Below are 19,055 nucleotides of genomic sequence, written 5' to 3' on the forward strand. Positions count from 1 at the left end.
CTCCCTCCCCTCCCGCCATCACCGGCCGTGAGGGGCGCTGGGGGGGGCCGAGTGCGCCCCTTCCCCCCCCCCTTCCCCCCTCACGCCGGGGCGGGGCGGGGCCGGGCGCGCGCCGCGGGGCGGGGAGGGCGGACCGCGCCATCGCCCGCGCAGCCAATGGCGCGCGGCCACCCCGCGATTCAAACGGCGCGTCCCGGCCAATGGGCGCGCTTGGCGGGGCGGGCGAGGGGGCGGGGCCGTGCGCGCGGCCGTAACCGTCGCTCGGCGGGGCGGTTGTTCCCCTCAGCGGAGAGCGGCGCGCGCTCGGGCCCCGCTCCCGCCGCTCCGCGGAACCGCCTCCGGCCCGGCCCGGCGCGGGCGGGCTCCAGGTAACGGGAACGGCGGCGCGTGCGGGCCCGGATACTCCCCCCTCCCACCCCCTCCTCTTCCCCCCTCCCCCCCCAGCTTTTCCTTGGCGGCTTTCCCGGTGGGAAGCTCTCCGGCCGATCGCCGCGACCCGCGCTCGGGCCTCGCTCCCGGTGGGCGGGCGTGCGGCGCGGGCCTGTCGCACGGGGCACCGGAGGTGGCGGGGCCGAGCCGCCCCGCTTTGTTCGGCTCCGCCGCGCCGGGCTCCGAGCGGGAGTAGGCCGCCGGGGGGCGGTGCGGCCCCTCCCTTCCCCCGCGGCGGAGGCCCCGCGCCAGGCCCGGGCCGCGGGCGGGGCGGGGCCGAGGGGCCGGGCCTCCGCCGGCACGTGGGGCCTTCCTGTCAACAGCGCCCCGCCGCTCTCGGGCCCTCCCTGCCGAGCTCCGCTTCCTGCCGCGTCCCCTCCGCTAGCGGGCTTTCCGGTAGAAAGCCTCTTTGAAGGGGAAGATGCTCGGTTCCCGGCCCGAGGGTTGATGGGTTGTTGTTTTTGCCTCGAGGCTTGTTGGTGCTCGTTTTTAGTGGTGAAGTTAAGTTGGCCTGGATAGGAATAGGTGTCTCCACTCTTCTGAATGTGAAGAGCTAGAAGTGTTGACAGAGTAGTATGTTGCTGAAAAGGTCCTGCACAGCTCTCTATGGTGAATTCAGTAGTAATTTTCCGTGTGTTGTTAGCCTTGACTGTCAGCGTTTTCTTTATTTTCCTGCATTTCTTCTTGCTTTCACTGACTCCCTCCTCTGACATCCAGAACGTTACCTAGCAGTGGTGAGATGTCAGAATTAGTAAATGGAATCACTGTGTGTGTGTGAGCTTTGCTCTCCCAAGAAGGAAAACTTGTTTAGTGTTTATTTACTCTTAAAACTGTGTGCCCAGCTTCTGCTGATGGGGTGTGATCTCCCTGTGGCTACAAGGTAACCATCATCACTTTCTCCACAGTGAAATATCTTCCCACATCTCTAGTGAGAGAGTCATTAAGAAGACCAGAAATGCATGCATGGGGCAATAATGTTTCTCAGCCAAGTTTCTTTTTAATTATTTAATTCTTGTTTGAGTCAGCAGAAACTTTTGTTCTTTACCCACTTTCAAGCTCCAGGGAGATTTGCATTAATTGGCTTGGCTTGGTATAGGATACAAAGTCCTTTCTCTTAGACTCTGGATTTCTAAAGGAAAATTGTAATGGTTGAGAAAACACAAATTTCATCTCCTGAGTAAGTGCAGTCAGGTGTCCTAAACTTGCAGTCAGTTGTCTGTTCAGTGCAGGGTTCATTGTATGAAATAATTTTCTTTGGATTTATGTTTTAAAGCTCTGGGAATTTAAAAGTTTGTGCAGAACTACTGGGACCATTAGGCTGATGCCAGCTGATACCATGAAAATCATCAGGGGTGTATAGAGCTTGAAAGAGCAGTAAATTAAAAATGTAATCTTTCAACAGAATTGTTTTGGAAAGACTTCCTGTCTTTTCACTTCTGGATGCCAGTAATTGTGTTTGTTCATCTGAGCAGATGAAGGCTGCCTTTAAAAGGTGCAGCTTTTTGAAGTGGGATGTAAGGAATGAGGAATAGGGTAAGAAGTTACATTTACTTATTTTAATTTTAGTGTTTGAGCTTATTATTAAGCTGTAATATTTAAAGAAAAGAATTGAAAAATACATTCATTTTCCCATTAATGAAGTTGGTCATTACTTTTGAGTCAGAAGATATTTCCACTTGCTTATTTATTATTTTGGAATCTCATATTGGCAGTATCTACCTCAGGCTGAATTACATGACATGGATTTAGCTACAGGTCTTTCAACCACATTTTTCAATTTTTTGAAACTAACTTCAGCTCCTTTTGAGAACAAGGTTGGAGGAAGGGAAGGTCTTTCTGCCTTTCACAGTAATTAAATCATCAAGTTACTTTTTCTTTGGACTTTGTGTTTTCATACAGAAGTGCTGGATTTTGAAATCTGGCAGAGAAATGCCAGATTATGAATTCAAATTCAGAAATTTTACCTAAATTCTGAAGTGGTTGCTGTAAATTGGAAAAACCAGTGTAGGTGTCCTCAGTAACAACTTGATGAAAAAATGTTACCCTTTTTGGAAAGGATTTACCCTCCGAGGACCCTGTTCTGTACAACACTGTGTGAGGATCAGCCAGCTTTGTCCTGCTCAGGCTCCAGGTTTGCAGCTGTGCCTGAGGTGCTGCAGGTCAGGAGAAGCACTTGGCTGGGGTGTAGGAAGTGCAGCAAGCAGGAAAGGAAGTCATGGTGACATCTGGGGACAGCTCTGAGTGCACTCGGGGAGCTCCTGTGTTCAGACTATTTATGGAAGAGCAGGAAGAAGCTGTGGGTGCAAGAGGCTGGCAAAGAGCAGTGGTAGACCTGGGTCTCCTGAAGAATTGCCGGTGGGTGAGAAAACTGGACAGGGAGACAGGGAGACAGAAATGGGGAGTGAGATCAGATTTAGGCACAGGTGGCTAAGAGGAGCCAGGACTGGTTTGGTGAGCAAGGGCGGAAAAGGCAGAACATCCACAAAGAATCCAAGATGGGGGCTAAGGAGAGAAGGGAGATGTTGAAATGAAAATATGGAAGTCATAAGAAACAGGGCTATGAATTTGAAGGGGTTAAGATGACTGGGGTAAAAGAAAATTGGAGGAGTGAGAATTCAGAAAGAATAAGACAGAAGCAAGAAACTGGCACAAGAAACACTTGTTAGAAGGCAGAAGAGCTGCAATAGCACATGCCTAACAAACACAGATTAGAACTCATAGTTTTTCTGACTGGCAAGTGTCAGTGAAACCAAATTATAAAACTTCTTTTTTTCTCCTTCAAATATTAGACAGCAGAGGAGATGGCCAGATGTTTCTGGTTTGAAGCAGTTTGGAGTATTAGTAATAAAATCCATATGAGGGAATTCTGCTGAATTTCTTTGTTTTTTGACTTGGAGAGCTACACAGGTGTAGAATTTAACTGCAGCAGCAAAGTCAGAAAATGCCAGAATGAATGTTGGTTGTAAAACCTCACTGAGCCCCATCCCCCAACGAGTGATGAAGGTCTGTGATTGAATATTAACAGTATTTTTTTCCCCAAGAATCCTAACTTTTCATTGCAGGTTAGTTAATATGATATGTAATGATTAACTAGTTAAAGACTTGTATTTACCTTAGTTTGTGTGGTTTCACTTTCTTATCAAATTGATAAAGCAAACAAGTTAAAATGAAATGCTTTAACACCAACATTTTGTGGTTTGTGTCTTTTCCCTGTCCCTGCCATCCCCTCTGAGTTCCTGTGCTGGTTGTACACAGGGTGCCACTACAAGTGTTAGTGTGTATTTGACCTTGGTTATTTAGTGTATATTTCACCTTGGTTATTTAGTGTATATTTCACCCTAGACTTTTAAGGTAGTCTCACTTGATACATTGAGATTAAAAGTATATTCTGCTTGGGATATCTATTTTCAGAAGGCAGTGACATAACACAAAGCGCTATACAAACAGTTCTACAGGGCTTTACGCTTAAAAACAACTTCCTCTCAGTTGTAGTTGAGGTTTTTCTCAGCACCTGGTGGGGTGACCAAAGAGTAGTAGTCACACCACATTTTGTTAATATCAAATAAAAACCTGATGATGCAGATGGGGGATAGAATTTAGTTTTTCAGGTTGCTGTGGGATTGCTCTGATGCTGTGCTTTGTTTTCTCACAGAGGCCTGGAAAAGGCATTATGCCCTTTTGTTAAAGAGATGGAAAAGAAAAATACTCAACCCAGACAGGAGCTTAAATTCTGAAGTTTCCTAGCTTTTGAGTATTTGGCATAATAAATTGAAGGAAGACTGTAATGTGGCTGTAAATGTTGAAGAGATTGGGGATATTTAATGTTTAGAAATCATCACTTCTGTAATTTCTGTAGAACCACAGGAAAAAAGGGTTAGAGGACACTTCAATACCATGTAATTTGCATTTCTCTCTAGATAAGATGAGCTTCATTATGTAATTTTGGTCAAAGATGTGCTTTGCCTGATGATGGAGATTGTATATCGTAGCTCAGTACTAGTCTAATACATCTGAATGTTTTTCCAGAATGTGCACCTTCAATCTTCTCTCTATTTTAAGACTATTTCTTCTGTCTGCTGTTTTCTTATCACGCACCCTTTTCCCTATTTAAAGTGGAGACTTGTTGAAAGTGTCCCCTTTTCAGTTACATGATACAGAAGGAGAGGAGGGGGAAATGAAGCCTGATGTTTGGCTGCCATGTGCACTGAGTGATTTATTTTCTAGGGATTGTGTTTGGAAAATGCCCAGCCGGAAGTTTGCTGATGGCGAGGTGGTGATGGGCCGCTGGCCGGGCAGCGTCCTGTACTATGAAGTACAAGTGACCAGCTACGATGATGTTACTCATCTTTATACTGTCAAGTACAAAGATGGAACTGAACTTGCACTGAAGGAAAGTGATATAAGGGTGAGTATGAAAAATGTATCTTTTATGATTGGCTTTTTGCAAATATTAAAATGACATATTAAATATGTGGTATGTTAGAAAGTTACGCTGTATTAATTTTCTCAAGTGGTGTGTTAAATATAGTTTTAGGTTGTAACATAATGTTAAAATAGAAACTCTGTATGTGGGATATTTTTTTAAAGAGAGGAATGAGGTACTCCCACTGAGATAGCAGCCACAGGACACCTAAATCTTTCAGAGAAAGAGAACTTATTGCTCCATTATCAGGAGAAATGAACTTCTTCCCACCTTGCTCAGCTCTGAGGCCACAGTCAGGATTCAGAGGAAGAAGCTGACACTGCCCAGACAGAATCCTGTGTTTGAATGGAATTTATGCATCATGGATGGGGTGTATGAATATGCAACAGGCTGTTGCTTTTAAGGGTTAATCCTCTGTTAATGTGGGTCCTTCTTCGGGCTTATTTTGCCCAGAAAGAGGTACCTGGACTGTCCCTAAGTCTTTGTTTTTATTGTCTCATATTGTCCTAATCCATATTGTCCAAATGTTTATTACTCTTAATTATATTACTATTTTTATAACCATTTTATTACTATTAGACTTTTAAAAACAAGTGATTGGTGTTTTTCACAGTAAGTACACATGTATTTAATTATCTGTACTTCAACTTAGGACTGGGTAGTTATTTTGCAAGTTTCTGTTAACTGTGTCTTCAAGGAATTGGTGCTAAATAAAAGTTTCTTCCTATGTGACACCCCAAGTTGAAGTTCAGAAGTTCAGACCCCATCTTTAAAGTATCATAGTTGTTTTATTTATGTCAAAAAAGTATAATATTTTTGAGGAGAACCAAGTCTGAACCTTCAGGAACTCTGTAGCGTGATTTTTCATAAAAAACTGCTTTGGGTACCTTACAAAGGTAGTAATCAATGGGTTGATATTAATTTGATAGTTTTCCATCTCCAAATAAGAAAATTTGATAACACGTGTGAGGATTCAGTTAAATGTCACTGTAAATATAAACAGTGCATTCCCTTCAAGCTCATACTTAAAACATCTGCATATAGCTTCTGCTAGTTCAGGTCCTCAAAGGCTTCATGAGGTATTTTGCTGTATTTGTGCCAATTGCAATCCCTTGAGAAAGGTTCATGTCATATCAGCACATTCCTTCCTCTTTACATATCATTATTATTTTACTTTTTGTTACTAATACAGACCTTTGAAACTTCATAACCAGTTTAAAATTATTTATGCAGGAGGAAAAAACCCTGTTTGAATGTTCACTGTAGTTAATTTCTATGGCCTGTTCTGAAACCTGCATAGTTTCAAAGCCAGCTTGTGTGTCTTTATGTGAACTATAGTGTCACTTCTGAGTGGCAGTGTCTATGCCTGGTAACTGACCTCCTCTTTTGGGACCAAAATGTTTCTGCCTTGTGGTAGGCAACTGTTTTCACTCTTTCAACATTTCTGACTTGTTACTTCTGCAGGCAGGTTAGCAGACTCAAGCTGGGAAAATGCCTTTGATTATAAAAGTTGCATTGTGCACATTTTACTTGGGGAAATCAGCATTGTAGACTTCACAGAGAAATCAAACAGTGCTTCTGGAGTAAACTGTTTATGAAATTAGTTACCAAATAAAATGAAATTATTAGACTGACGGGTTTTTTTAGTGTTGATTTGCTCTGTGTTGCCTCACACAGATGTTGAACCTTGCGATGTCAAATGCATTAATAAAGCTGAGTAGTGGAAGTGATAGCGGCCACTGAGGGTTGAAGAGACAGCTCTCAATCCCTGTGCACAGGACTGAGAGGGTGGTGTGCTAAACACCTTGGTGCTCACTTTGGTAGCTTACATCCATAGCCTGAATTCTGTAGCATCAACAGTTGGACTTGGAACAGGTTTCTTTGGGAATTGCCAGCAAAATGAGTATTCTGCAGTTGCTCTTTCTTAACAGCCTTTGTAGAGCATCAGTAGAGGAAATACCAGACAGATCTACAGAACTGTATGCCAGAGTACTCATCACAAAACCCCCCATGTTTTTAAAGTTGTTCTTTGGGACATAGCTAAGATTTTGCTTTCTTTCCATCTTTCTTTTAGTCACAGTCATCATTTAAGCACAGGAAGAGCCAGTCTTCTTCAAGTTCTCCCTCCAGAAGAAGTAGCAGCAGGTCTCGCTCTCGCTCTCGGTCTCCTGGCCGGCCGGCCAAGGGCAGGCGTCGTTCTGCTTCCCAAAGCAGGGAGCACAAAGAGGACAAAAAGAAAACCGTTCAGGAGACCAGCTTAGCTCTACCGGTATTTGTTTTGTTTGTTGGGTTTTTGTGTGTGGGTTTGCTGGATTTTTATCTAAAAAAATTTTCTATTTGTGAAAGATTGGTTTTATGCAGACTGGGTTTATCATTGTAGAAGTCAGCTGCAGTTCATGTTCCTTTGACAGCATAATTACCTGCAAAAATATATCTCAGAACTGCTTTTTTTTTCTTTAGAAATTGGGTTTCTAGCTTGCAAAGTTTGAGGAAATTCTTGGGAGGTAAACCAAGGTTATAAAGTTCCACTTGAATTTGGTGACACTGAGAACTTCTTGGAATCCAAACAAACAAAATTTTTTGAATATTTAATATTGAAATAAATGTTAGCCATGTGCTTCCACTTGTGAAATGGGGCAAAGGAAGTTAGCCTACTTTTAGGAGTGTTAATTGGTACATAGCAGGTAGGTGTTAGGATTTGAAATAAAATGAGTTCTTAACATATTCAGTTGGTTACAACAGTAGTGGAAAACAGGCAGTGTGGAATATTTAAATATGACCTTGCTGATGGATAATATTGCAAAACTGGTTTCATTATAAAAACTAATCTGTAAGGATTTCTAAGTTTACTGGTATCTGGTGTCTAGCTGAAATTCATTAGGTTTTTCTTAGCATTTTTGTGAAGATTGGCTGCTAAAAATAGTTCTGGTGATCTTTAAGTGATGAGGAGTAGAGGTGATGTTTCTCTATGAAAGACAAACAGCATTTCTTATTTCTTCTGCCTTTTGTGCCCTTGAGATGGCTTCTCAGTTGTCTGAGACACAGTCCCTGGAACTGGAAATGCATTCTGCTGATCTATTGAAAATGAACAGGTTTTAGTTGGGTTTCAGCTAGACTAAACCAGATTAATATAAACTAGCTCCATAGGTTTAGTAAATCGCTACTCTTAGGCACCGGAACAGTTGTGGGGTTTGTTTTGCAGTGAGCTCCTTTGAGCTGTGTGATCCAGTGCCTGTGGGTCACAGTCTAGTTTTAAGTAGTTTTTTAGCCAGCAGCTACTGTTTACTTTTAGTACTTTTAACCTTTTGGGATAAAAGGGTCAAAAAGTCTTTGGTGGTTTTGTCCTGGCTTCTGTCTGAGAAATAGGATTGATCTATTGGCTCTTGTAAGACTGGAAAGACCAGGTTCTCTTCAACAAAACTTTAGTTGAAATAAAACATATGAGTCATATCTTCCCAGAGCTGTGTAAGCTAGACTCACTGGAGAAGAATTTTTATGAGAGAATTTATTTCTTCAAAGGTATTTTATGGAAAACCAAACTTTAAGTTCTACAGACAATGCCATATATAGGACACTGAAAGCTTAAACTGTGTTTCTTGTTTTGACCAGAAACCCACTGAGAATAACACCAAAAGGTACAATGGTGAACCTGAAAGTACAGAGAAGAATGCCACATCCTGTATCACCTTGGAGGTAGGAACACAGAATTTGCTCTTAGCTTTTTGTCACATTCCTAGCTTGGCTCTCTCAGAAATTCCTAGAAAAGGGCAATACAATAATCAAGTAGAAATAGAAGGCAACATAAAACTTAGAGGTTAAGTATGTTTGCTACAGAGAAAGTGATTTTTTTATGGTCCTGATTGTTATCTAGTGCCCAGGCACATGGCAGAAGGGAAAGGGGGAGGGTGGCAGTGGATGATCTGTGCTGGAACTGCTGCTGATCTGTAATCATGGCCTAATAGGTTACAGTGCCTGGTTTCAGCAGTCTCTTTTGTATGAATGGATAATTGTATAGTGGTGTTTTACAGTGAGTAATGTCCTCTGAAATATTAAATATTGGACTAAAATAAAGTAAAATCACTGGGAAACCTTTTAGTAAATTATTTTTATTCATTTACAGCAAAAATTAAAACCAGACCTGGAAATCAAGCATGTGCTTGAGCAGTACAGCTTGCGTTCGAGGAAAGATGACAAGAAAAAAGAAGAGATCTATTCAGAGAAAAAGACTTTTGTGGCTGTAAAACCAATTGAGAAAGTACCAACAAAAACAAAGGAGCTGGAGTTTGGGGGAAGAATTGGTACGTGTGCAAATTGTCTTAGTAGTTGAAAATTAGTACCATTTTGTGGGTTTTTACTTACTGCCCATACTGTCATGTCAGGAACTGCTTTTTGGACTTTGGCTGCAGAACTCAGAGTAAAATTGTTGTGTTTCACTTGATTTGGTGGCAAAGAACCTTTATTGCACTTGGTTCATATGTGAAATACAGCAAAGATCTTGTGCCACCCCTTGCCACAGCAAGATTTAAATATTTCTTGATTAAATTTAAGAATAACCAGCAAAGCTTTTACACTTTCAAAACTTAGGTGCTTGAAACTTAATAATGAAGTATTTTTTAGATAGTTTTTGGATTATTTTTGAAGGGATGCAATGAGTGTGATCCACTGGTAGATGAGTGAGAAGAATGTCTCTGCTTCCTGTTACATGACTGTGGGATTGCTGCTGTCTTGTTCAGGAGAAAATAATGACTACCTCTTCTTTGTTACTTCAATATTGAGCTTTTTTTGTGGGATTTAAACTATTTTTTTTTAATTTTCTGTACTTGCCTTCTAACATGCTATGATGTCTGTTTACAGGGACCTTCATGCTGATACTTCTCCTGCCTGCTACTGTATTCTACTTGCTGTTGATGTGCAAACAAGAGGATCCAAGTCTTTTGAACTTCCCTCCTCTGCCAGCACTTGAGAGTCTTTGGGATGGGAGGGTGTTTGGTGTCATTCTTCTGTGGTTTTTCCTTCAAGCTGCGTTTTACCTGCTGCCAATTGGAAAGGTAGGCTGTAGAGAGCACTTGGGTCTTTATGGGCAACTAAACTGTGTGGTAGGCTGGAAGGTGGGGTGTGTTCTAAATGCAGTGAATTTGAAAGCAATTTAATGACTTTTTCATAATAAACTGGAATCTAGCTGCTGCAGATTTCTGTAAGCTTAAAACAGCACAGCTGGTTCAGAATTTTTGCATTTCAGAACCTTCCAGTAGAGAAGGCAGGGGACATTGTATAGGCATTCAGATCAAAGTATGGATAAACTTTGCTTGATAGAATTCTAGAAGAATTTTAGGTGTCTGACTTCTAATTTCACAGACTATTTTGATGCTCAGTTTCTTGTGGATATCCAGCACTTTGGAATACAATCTTCATTTACAGGAATCTATAAACCATTCTAGCCATATGTGTGTATATCAGGCAAGGGCTCTCATTCCTTCTCTTGTGACTTGAGGGTTAGTGGCAGATTTTGAAAGGACACTGAAGTAGATCAATCATGTTTCATTGCTCTACATGTTCACAATGACTGGAGAAGTTCTGTTTTCTTGAAGCTGGTTAGAAAGAGGTTTGATTTAAAAAATGTTTTTATTTGAAACTGCTGATCTCTTTCATTTGCTATCCAGAGTATGTTTTTCAGAGCAATGCATGAGCTTCAGGTTTGAGTGTGTCCAACTGGTTGCTTTGACTGAATGTCTTTCTAACAGAGTTGAGCTTGGTTTTCCTCCCTTGAAGGGCCCACAGAAAATACTTTGAGCATTAATATTTTATTCTTCTTAGGTTGTAGAAGGCCTGCCCCTTTCCAGTGGAAGGAAACTGCAGTACCGGATAAATGGTAAGCATGGTGCAGTTGGTTATTCCAGAACTGATTCCATTGTGTGATTTGCAGTGCTCAGCACCATAAAATACATACGTTGAAAGATACAGTTTGACCAGAGAGCGTATCTGTTGTAATCTTGGATAAAATATTATGAGCCTTTTTTTGGAAAAAGGTGGCTAGTAATCATCAGGAACTAACTGCCCCAAGAGCAAGACATTACACTGTACAGGAGTGGTAAAGGAATTTAAATGCTACAGTAAAAAGCTGAGTTTTGTCATAGTCTGATAAGATGCATCATTTTAAAGTTGGAACAGGGCTGTAAGTAACAAACAAAATTACATCCTGCAAAAGTGAGTCTCATTGAGGCTGTCTCATACCTGTCTTGGTTTTGGACTTTTGTCTATAGTCGTGCCATAGTGCTGCAATTCTTTCTGCATTCTGATAAAGGGAGGAAATATTGTTAATAATTTGGATTATTAAACAAAAAGCCATAGTCCTGGTGCTTCAAAGGCTAATTTTAAAAGCAAATTTAAAGGCCTTCTTGAGGAAAGTTAAGGATAGGAGGCACTGGGCACAAAGTGAAGTACAGGAGGTTCCATCTGAACTGGACCAGGTGAACTCTGAGGTTCCTTCTAACCTCACCCCCTGTGACCCTGTGAAGGGATCCATAGTCCTTAGCTGAGGGCAGCAGAGAGCTGCCTGCTCCTATTTGGGCATCAGTCCATTCTGTGTGAAATTATACTCTGCAAATTATACTATGCAAAAGTTTTTGTGTTCAAGATTTGCCTTGATAAGTCATTTTAATACTTTAATTACTGCTATCTGTATCAAGGTAAATATGAAGATAATTCAAAGATGAGAATATGAGAATTGTCTCAACTGTCCCACACATAAGACTTTGTGACCTGCTCTCATTATCCATTAGTAGTGGCAGTGTCCATTTTTCCACCAAAATCTGAAATTGGATCCTGTGGCATAAAAAATGGAGAAGTATTCAGAGTGTTCCTACCTCTTGTCCTTTTGGTGAGCACAGTTTCAGGGCTTAGAGTCTCTTAGTTATATTGCTGTGCCCCAGAAGTTTGAACCATGGGATGTCCAAAATGTTACTGGAATATGGACAAATACTGGAAGAAGTAAAAGTGCAGAAAGATTGGATTAGGTAGGCCCTACTAAAAAGATAAATTGGGTTTTTTTCATTTTGACTAATATGTCTTTCTTCTACATCCTTTAGGGTTTTATGCTTTTATTTTGACTGCTGCAGCTATTGGAGTTCTATTATACTTTCAATTTGAGCTTCACTATTTGTACGATCACCTCATGCAGTTTGCAGTGTCAGCTGCGGCGTTTTCTTTGGCACTGAGCATTTATCTGTATGCCCGATCCCTGAAAGCACCTGAGGAAGAGCTAGCACCAGGTGGAAATTCTGGTGAGTTAGAACATTCTGGATAATTTCTTTCCAGTCAGTTATTATAATACTGTGACTTTAATTTTGCTCTGTGAAGTGTTGGTTGATTTTTTTTTTTTCCCTCCTGCAAACTCAGTCTCAGATATGAAGTCAGGGCATGGTATTTTCCTTCTTTTCCACCTTTTTTGATGGATGGGTAATTGTCACAGCTAAAGGGAATTCTTTTTCCCAGACAAAAGCAATTAAATAGGAGAAAATGTAAAATTAATTAATGCCATATGATCATGTTCATAGACACTGTGATGTGAGCTTCAGGATAAGGCTGAAAATAAAGAAGGAACAAGTGTCAAGGAGAACTTCTGAAGTACTCCTAATTAATAAAAAAATAGGGCATCTTAAAATACAAACTATGTAGATTTTGTTTTGTATTTTGCACATACTCTTAAATTTTTTTTTTGTCAATCTGAAGGCTTTTAAAAATTTGTAATGAGAGAACAATAGGGGAAAGTGGGATTTTATTTATGGGGAGGAGTGTAGTGGCAGATAAAAGCAAGAGTATTGCTAACAGAGGTTGTGTCTTACCTGCAGGGTATTTTATTTATGACTTTTTTACTGGGCATGAATTAAACCCTCGTATTGGCAGCTTTGACCTCAAATACTTCTGTGAGTTGCGTCCAGGATTAATTGGCTGGGTGAGTCAGTAATCTGAGCTGTTTTATTTCCTTAAATAGTACACTGAGGGGTTTTTGTACACACACACACATAACTGATATTAAATATATATATATACTTATAAATGAGTACTGAAAAACAGTTCCACCTTGCTATTTTTATTAACTTGAAGGAAATCTCTAGCTTTTTTGTTTTGTGGCAAATGAAACCCTTTTTAAGGTATTCATATGTTGAGGTTATACAGTTTCAAAAATGTGGTTAGTTGCAAACTGACTTGTAAAATAGTTTGTTTTTTTTTAACTAAACATTAGTAAAAAATACTTGTCTTAAAATGTCCTGTAGTGTAATAGAAAAGGCTACTTTCTTTTACAAGTGAACTTTTAAATAAAATCTTTTCTAACTTAGGTTGTTATAAACTTGGCAATGCTCTTGGCTGAGATGAAGATCCACAATCTCAGTGTGCCATCCCTGTCCATGATTCTTGTGAACAGCTTCCAGCTTCTCTATGTGGTGGATGCTCTTTGGAATGAGGTAAATGCCAATCCCCTTCAACTGTTTCCATTTCTAATTACAATGTTAAGAGAAGGAGGCTTTGGAAGTGCTAAAATTCCTTCCTCCTTGTTTCTAGGAAGCTGTTTTGACTACAATGGATATTACCCATGATGGATTTGGATTCATGCTGGCATTTGGAGATCTGGTGTGGGTTCCATTTGTCTACAGCCTGCAGGCTTTCTACTTAGTGGGTCATCCCACCACAATTACTTGGCCTGTTGCTGCTGCAATTACTGTCCTGAACTGTAAGTTACAGTAAATGTCATTGTTGCTGTTGGTTACAACATAGTTCTGATTCTGTTGCTTCAGAGATGGGAGGTGAAGCTTTAGCTCAGATGCAGCAGTCATTGTCTGGCTACTGTGAAATACAGAGAATATAATAAATTCTCATTTTAGCAAATGAAGGATAGGTGAGACTCTGAGCCCCTCATTGTTCTGTTGAGAGGCAGCTCTAGGTGGGTGCTGTCTGGAGTTGAAGAAGTGACTTCACATATTTTGAATTTAATAGATGTTTTTTTGAGTGAATCTGAGCAACTCATTAAAAAAAAAAAAGTCAGTACCTTGTTGGCTATGCTCTACTGAACCTGGGGAAAAAGTAACTATTTGCAGCTCCTTCCCTGATGACCATAGTTACAAACACATGTCAGTAGAAAACATTTTTTTTCACCAAAGCTGAGTGCTTTGTGAAAATATCTCACATCTTCAGGCAACCTTAAATTTGCACCAACATATGCTTGTTGTCCCTGTTATCTGAATAGGAAACCCATAAAAACACACTTGTATTTTGTAGACATGACAAAGAATTGGAAAAAATGAGAAGATGTACAACTTAATACATGCAATACTGAAAAACAGAAAATCATTTTTTCCTCTTCACCTAATGTTTTTTCTTGAGTTTATTTTTTTTTAAATATCATCTTTATTCAAAGTATGTTGTAATCATCTTTTTTCAATGCAGCTTTGGAAAAAGCAAGTTTAAGCTGCTGTGTGAAAATTATGGGGGGGATATGAATTTCAAACCCAGATAATTCATTGCCTGCTTCTTTTATTATCATGATCTTGTAAGTGAGTTGTCAGTTTATGGAGTAGGTGCTGTAACAAAGTGCTAGACTGCAAAAGAGAGCTGTAATCATACAATGTGAAATTCACATCACCTTATGTGATTTTCAAACTCAGTGTTACATTAAAAAACTCAGATATAGGTGTGAAAATAAAGGTTCTTCAGAATCTCTTCAAAGTTACAAGTAACAAGAAGGATCTTACAGAATGCAGGTTTCCAGTGGCATTTCTGTCTTATTAGAGCTCTTAGAACCAGAAAATACCAGTTGAATCTCTGGGGAAAAGCCTTTGATGGAATAAGTGTGGCAAAGGGCATGTGAGTGCTTTTGTTAAAGCTGAGAAAACCTGAAAATGCAGAACACGTGATGTTTATTTTCAGGTATTGGGTATTACATCTTCCGGAGTGCAAATTCTCAGAAAAACAATTTCCGCCGGAATCCAGCAGATCCCAAACTGGCCAGTGAGTGCATTTCTTATTCCTTTGGCTGGGATTTTAGTCAATGGCTCTTTGTAGTGTATAAATACATATTTCAATGACTGCACTGACCACAATACTCTGTTCACAGATCTGAAATTTATACCCACTGCAACTGGAAAAGGGCTTCTAGTCACGGGTTGGTGGGGTTTTGTTCGTCACCCCAATTACCTTGGTGACATCATCATGGCTCTGGCATGGTCCCTACCCTGTGGTGAGTTTCTGAGACTAAAGGGGATTTGAGCAAAAATGCTTTTGTTTTGCATCTGTCTGGGTTTGAAATGCCAAGTGGTAATTATTTGAGATGGTAAACCCTATTGAATGGCAGATTTCTGTGTCATAAGTCTAATGCAACATGTTTTACTTTCATTTTACCCTTTCTAACTTGCTGCAGATTTGACATATACTAAAGATTTTACTCATCTTTCTGACACTTTATCATTCAATAACCATGGGACTTACTTGCTAATTAGCTGTTCTTTACATTTTTTAGGCTAGTGAGTGTGTTTTCAGCTGAAGTTCCCCAAAAGTGGGACTTTGCTTGGAGACAAGGGCCACCACATACAGGGGTAACTTGTGGTGAAAGATATTTAAAAGAAAGGTCATCAAACACAGTGAAATTATCTTCCAAAATGTTTGTTAATAATACACAGAGGTGAACACGGCACTCAGGTGGGGTCTCAGGAGAGCAGAGTAGTGGGTTAGAGCCAGAACTTGCTGCCATGCTCCTACTGATGCAGCCCAGAATACACTTGGTTTTTTGGGCTGCATCTTCACACTTCTGGGTCCTTTCCAGTTCTTTTCATCCACAGGTCAAGTGGTGTGCTCTGAGCAAAGCTGGACAGGCAAAACAGAGAAAACCTTGTGTGGGGCAGTTTGGTGCAGAGATTTGACTGGAAATGTGATTTTGATAACTAAAGAACTTTAAATGACAATAATGACAATTTCAACACTTAAATATGTGCCAGCTTTGCATGCATTGAGAGTGAAATTCGTATATTTTGTGGCTCTAAATGTCACCATGATATTTTCTGAAAAATCCCTTTGCCAGGATTTCTTCTCCTGGGAAGCTGAGTAGTCTCAGAAAAGAATGAAAACTATAATTATCTGATTGCTTGGGAATGTGGTCTGGAGATCATTTACCAACAGGTGCATCTTTGATTGGTTCACAGGTGCATCTGTGAATTGTTTTAACTTAATGGCCAATCACAGCCAGCTGTGTTGGGCTCTCTGAGTGGACACAAGCTTTCATTATCATTCTTTTCTAGCCTTCTGATGGATCCTCTCTCTATAGTTTAGTATAGTTTTAGTATAGCATTTCTTATAGTATAGTTTAATGTAGTATAATATATGTGATGGTATTTGCAGGGGTCTTAGGATGAGAGAAGAGATGAGAATCTTGACTCTGTTTCAGAAGGCTGATTTATTATTTTATGATATATATTATATTAAAACTATACTAAAAGAATAGAAGGAAGGATTTCATCAGAAGGCTGGCTAAGAATAGAAAAGGAATGAATGATAACAAAGGCTTGTGTCTGACCAAGACAGTCTGGACAGCCGGACTGTGATTGGCCATTAATTAGAAACAACCACATGAGACCCATCCCAGATCCACCTGCTGCATTCCACAGCAGCAGATAATCATTGTTTACATTTTGTTCCTGAGGCCTCTCAGCTTCTCAGGAGGAAAAATCCTAAAGAAAAGTTTTTTCATAAAACATGTCTGTGACAATATAGATATAGTATAAATCTAATATTAAATAAATATAATATAGTGTAAATATAATAAATCGGCCTTCTGAGAACATGGAGTCAAATTCTCATAACTCACCTTGTTGTGGGAGCTCTCACAAACACCACATCTAAATTTTAAGAATTACTTCCTGTGGGTTTGTGGGTCTTTTCCTACATGCATGTGTTGCACTGTCCTGTTGAATATTCGATGCTCTAGTATAAAATACTTCAGCCTTGAACAAGAATGTGTCAGCAGCTTCGAACATGTTAACAGCTACCACCTCTAGATCTTTGTCCTGTATCTAAGTTAATTTCTGTCTTTGCAGGTTTTAATCACATTTTACCCTATTTCTACGTGATCTATTTCATCTGCTTGCTGGTGCACCGAGAGGCTCGTGACGAGCACCACTGTAAGCAGAAGTACGGCCTGGCCTGGGAGCGGTACTGCCAGCGCGTCCCGTACCGCATCTTCCCCTACATCTACTAGAGCACTCCAGGGCCTGCTGGGCAAATCACTGCTACACTTAGATTCCTTGCAGAGAGAGATACCTCCTACCTTTGCACTTGGTCAGTTGGTATTTAGGCTTTTAAAGAAAACAAAACAAACAAAACCCGACCAAACGTTGGAGTGCGTCGAAGGTGTTGCTTACAAGTAGACTTCAAGATGTGAGTTATGTGAACTGACTGTCTGTGACTTCAATTTTTAAAAAAAATTGTGAATTTTTAAAACTCTTCGAGCCCTAATTTTTCAAGCTAAATTTTATCTAGAATTCTGAGTTTACATTTTTTTATTGCATTTAATTAAGCACTGTGATGTAAAGTATATTATATTCTTAATACAATAAATGCTGAAATTCCATCCAGTTAATTTTTTGGTGTTCCTCGTACCATCTAACTTCAGATGTCCAATTTAGTTGCCTGAATTGGAGGAGCAGCAGGGTCTTTTTGGTCAGTGGAGTTGGAAGCAGAGGATGTGTGACCCACGTGAGGGGCCTGCAGCCCCACGACCAGAGCTGGCACAGCTCAGCTTCCATGCTTGTTCCTCTCCTGGCTTGTCATTGATGGCATTTTTTTGGTCAGAGAGGCTCAGCTGGCCCCTCCTGCCCTGGGCCTGCAGGAGGATAAAGAGATGGAATCGGGAGAAGGGGCACAGCTCCTTCTCCCACCCCACATTGTTGAGGCAGTTCCAGGAGTGCCCAGGGACAGCTCTGAGCTGCTGCCTGGCAGTGTCCCTGGCCCTGGAGGTGGAGCCTGCTTGTGGCTCGCACTCCTGGAGGGAGATGAAACTCTTCAAACCCTTTCTGTGGCCGTGGAAGGGAGTAGTGAACCCTCAGCTTGCCTCTGGCATTGAACATGGGGTCAAAAGTGTGCAGTGTCTGCCTGTTAGGCACAAAAGGATAAAATGACCACAGGTGGCTCCTTCTGATCTTTGTAAATTAAGTCTTAATGTACCATAGTGTTTACCAAGTGTGTATAATAAAGCCTCCACGTTTTTGCTGTACAGTGTTTGGGTTTGAAAAATGCAACAGCTTTTTTAGAAACAGGAGAAATCAGTAACTAAACCAATTTGCAGTAATTTTTAAAAAGATAATTGAATAAAGGGTTTTGTAAAATAATGTAGTTAATTCTTGAAACAATTGAAGTGTTCATTTAAATATTTGTATTGACAGATATGCTATGAAAATATAGGAAATGCTCCTCAATCCAAAGTTGTTTTTTTTGGTTTCTTTTTGTTTTTAATTTGGCATTGCTACCTCATATGTAGGTGTTGCCTTTTGTACTGTTGCAGATAGAGAAATAGCTATTTTTTTGCTATTGCTATTTAAAACAACATTTTTTTACATGAGCCTGTGGTTAAACTCAACCACTTTCTAATATATTTTTGTATATATTTGACTTTTTAACTAATGTATGTGTTCTGGTCACTAGCTGTGTTCTTTGTCTAACTGGCTGTAAATGATATGCCCTTGTGGTATTTACTTCATAAGTAGAATAATTTTACTGAAATACTCTTGCTTAATTAATTAGCTTTTATTCTGTTGTCACAAGTAAGAGCTTTTCACACACTTTGTACATGAGGTTTATAGCACAAATTTCCCTAAAAAGCTTGCTAGAATAAATAAAGTGCAGCTACTTCTGCACTTGCTTGCAGGAGTGTTCCTAATAAATTGGAATGTTATTTATCAATTTTTTTCAGTTATTTTAAAATGTTGATGTAATTGAAATCTAGCATGTGATTTTTAAAAAAAAATAAAAATAAAATAACCTATTTTGTACACGGGCATTTTTTAAAAGATAATTGTACAATTGAAGTGTATATAATGTAGCTTGATTCTTGGTGTTGTAAGGAAATTGTTTTAAGACAAGTACTTTGATTGCTGGCAGAAAATAGCAGTGCCTCTAACAAGACTCGAGAGAATTCACTCCTGTGCAGCAGCAGATTAAACTG

The 19,055-nt window shown here is 40.2% G+C and overlaps 1 protein-coding gene across 1 annotated transcript; it reads left to right on the forward strand.

Annotated features, from left to right (window-relative positions):
- The first annotated feature begins 253 nt into the window (after positions 1–253).
- On the forward strand, positions 254–17,234 carry LBR (lamin B receptor). Its single transcript, XM_084203672.1, has 14 exons — positions 254–368; positions 4,654–4,834; positions 6,927–7,121; positions 8,462–8,545; positions 8,973–9,150; positions 9,707–9,900; positions 10,667–10,721; positions 11,938–12,132; positions 12,700–12,803; positions 13,189–13,314; positions 13,412–13,580; positions 14,774–14,854; positions 14,961–15,083; positions 16,933–17,234. The coding sequence occupies exons 2-14, from the start codon at positions 4,670–4,672 to the stop codon at positions 17,091–17,093; spliced, it is 1,830 nt and encodes a 609-aa protein (XP_084059798.1). The 5' UTR covers positions 254–368; positions 4,654–4,669; the 3' UTR covers positions 17,094–17,234.
- The last annotated feature ends 1,821 nt before the right edge of the window (positions 17,235–19,055 follow it).

The sequence above is a fragment of the Fringilla coelebs genome (genome assembly GCF_963513975.1).
Source record: "Fringilla coelebs genome assembly, chromosome: 3".
Classification (NCBI taxonomy): domain Eukaryota; kingdom Metazoa; phylum Chordata; class Aves; order Passeriformes; family Fringillidae; genus Fringilla; species Fringilla coelebs.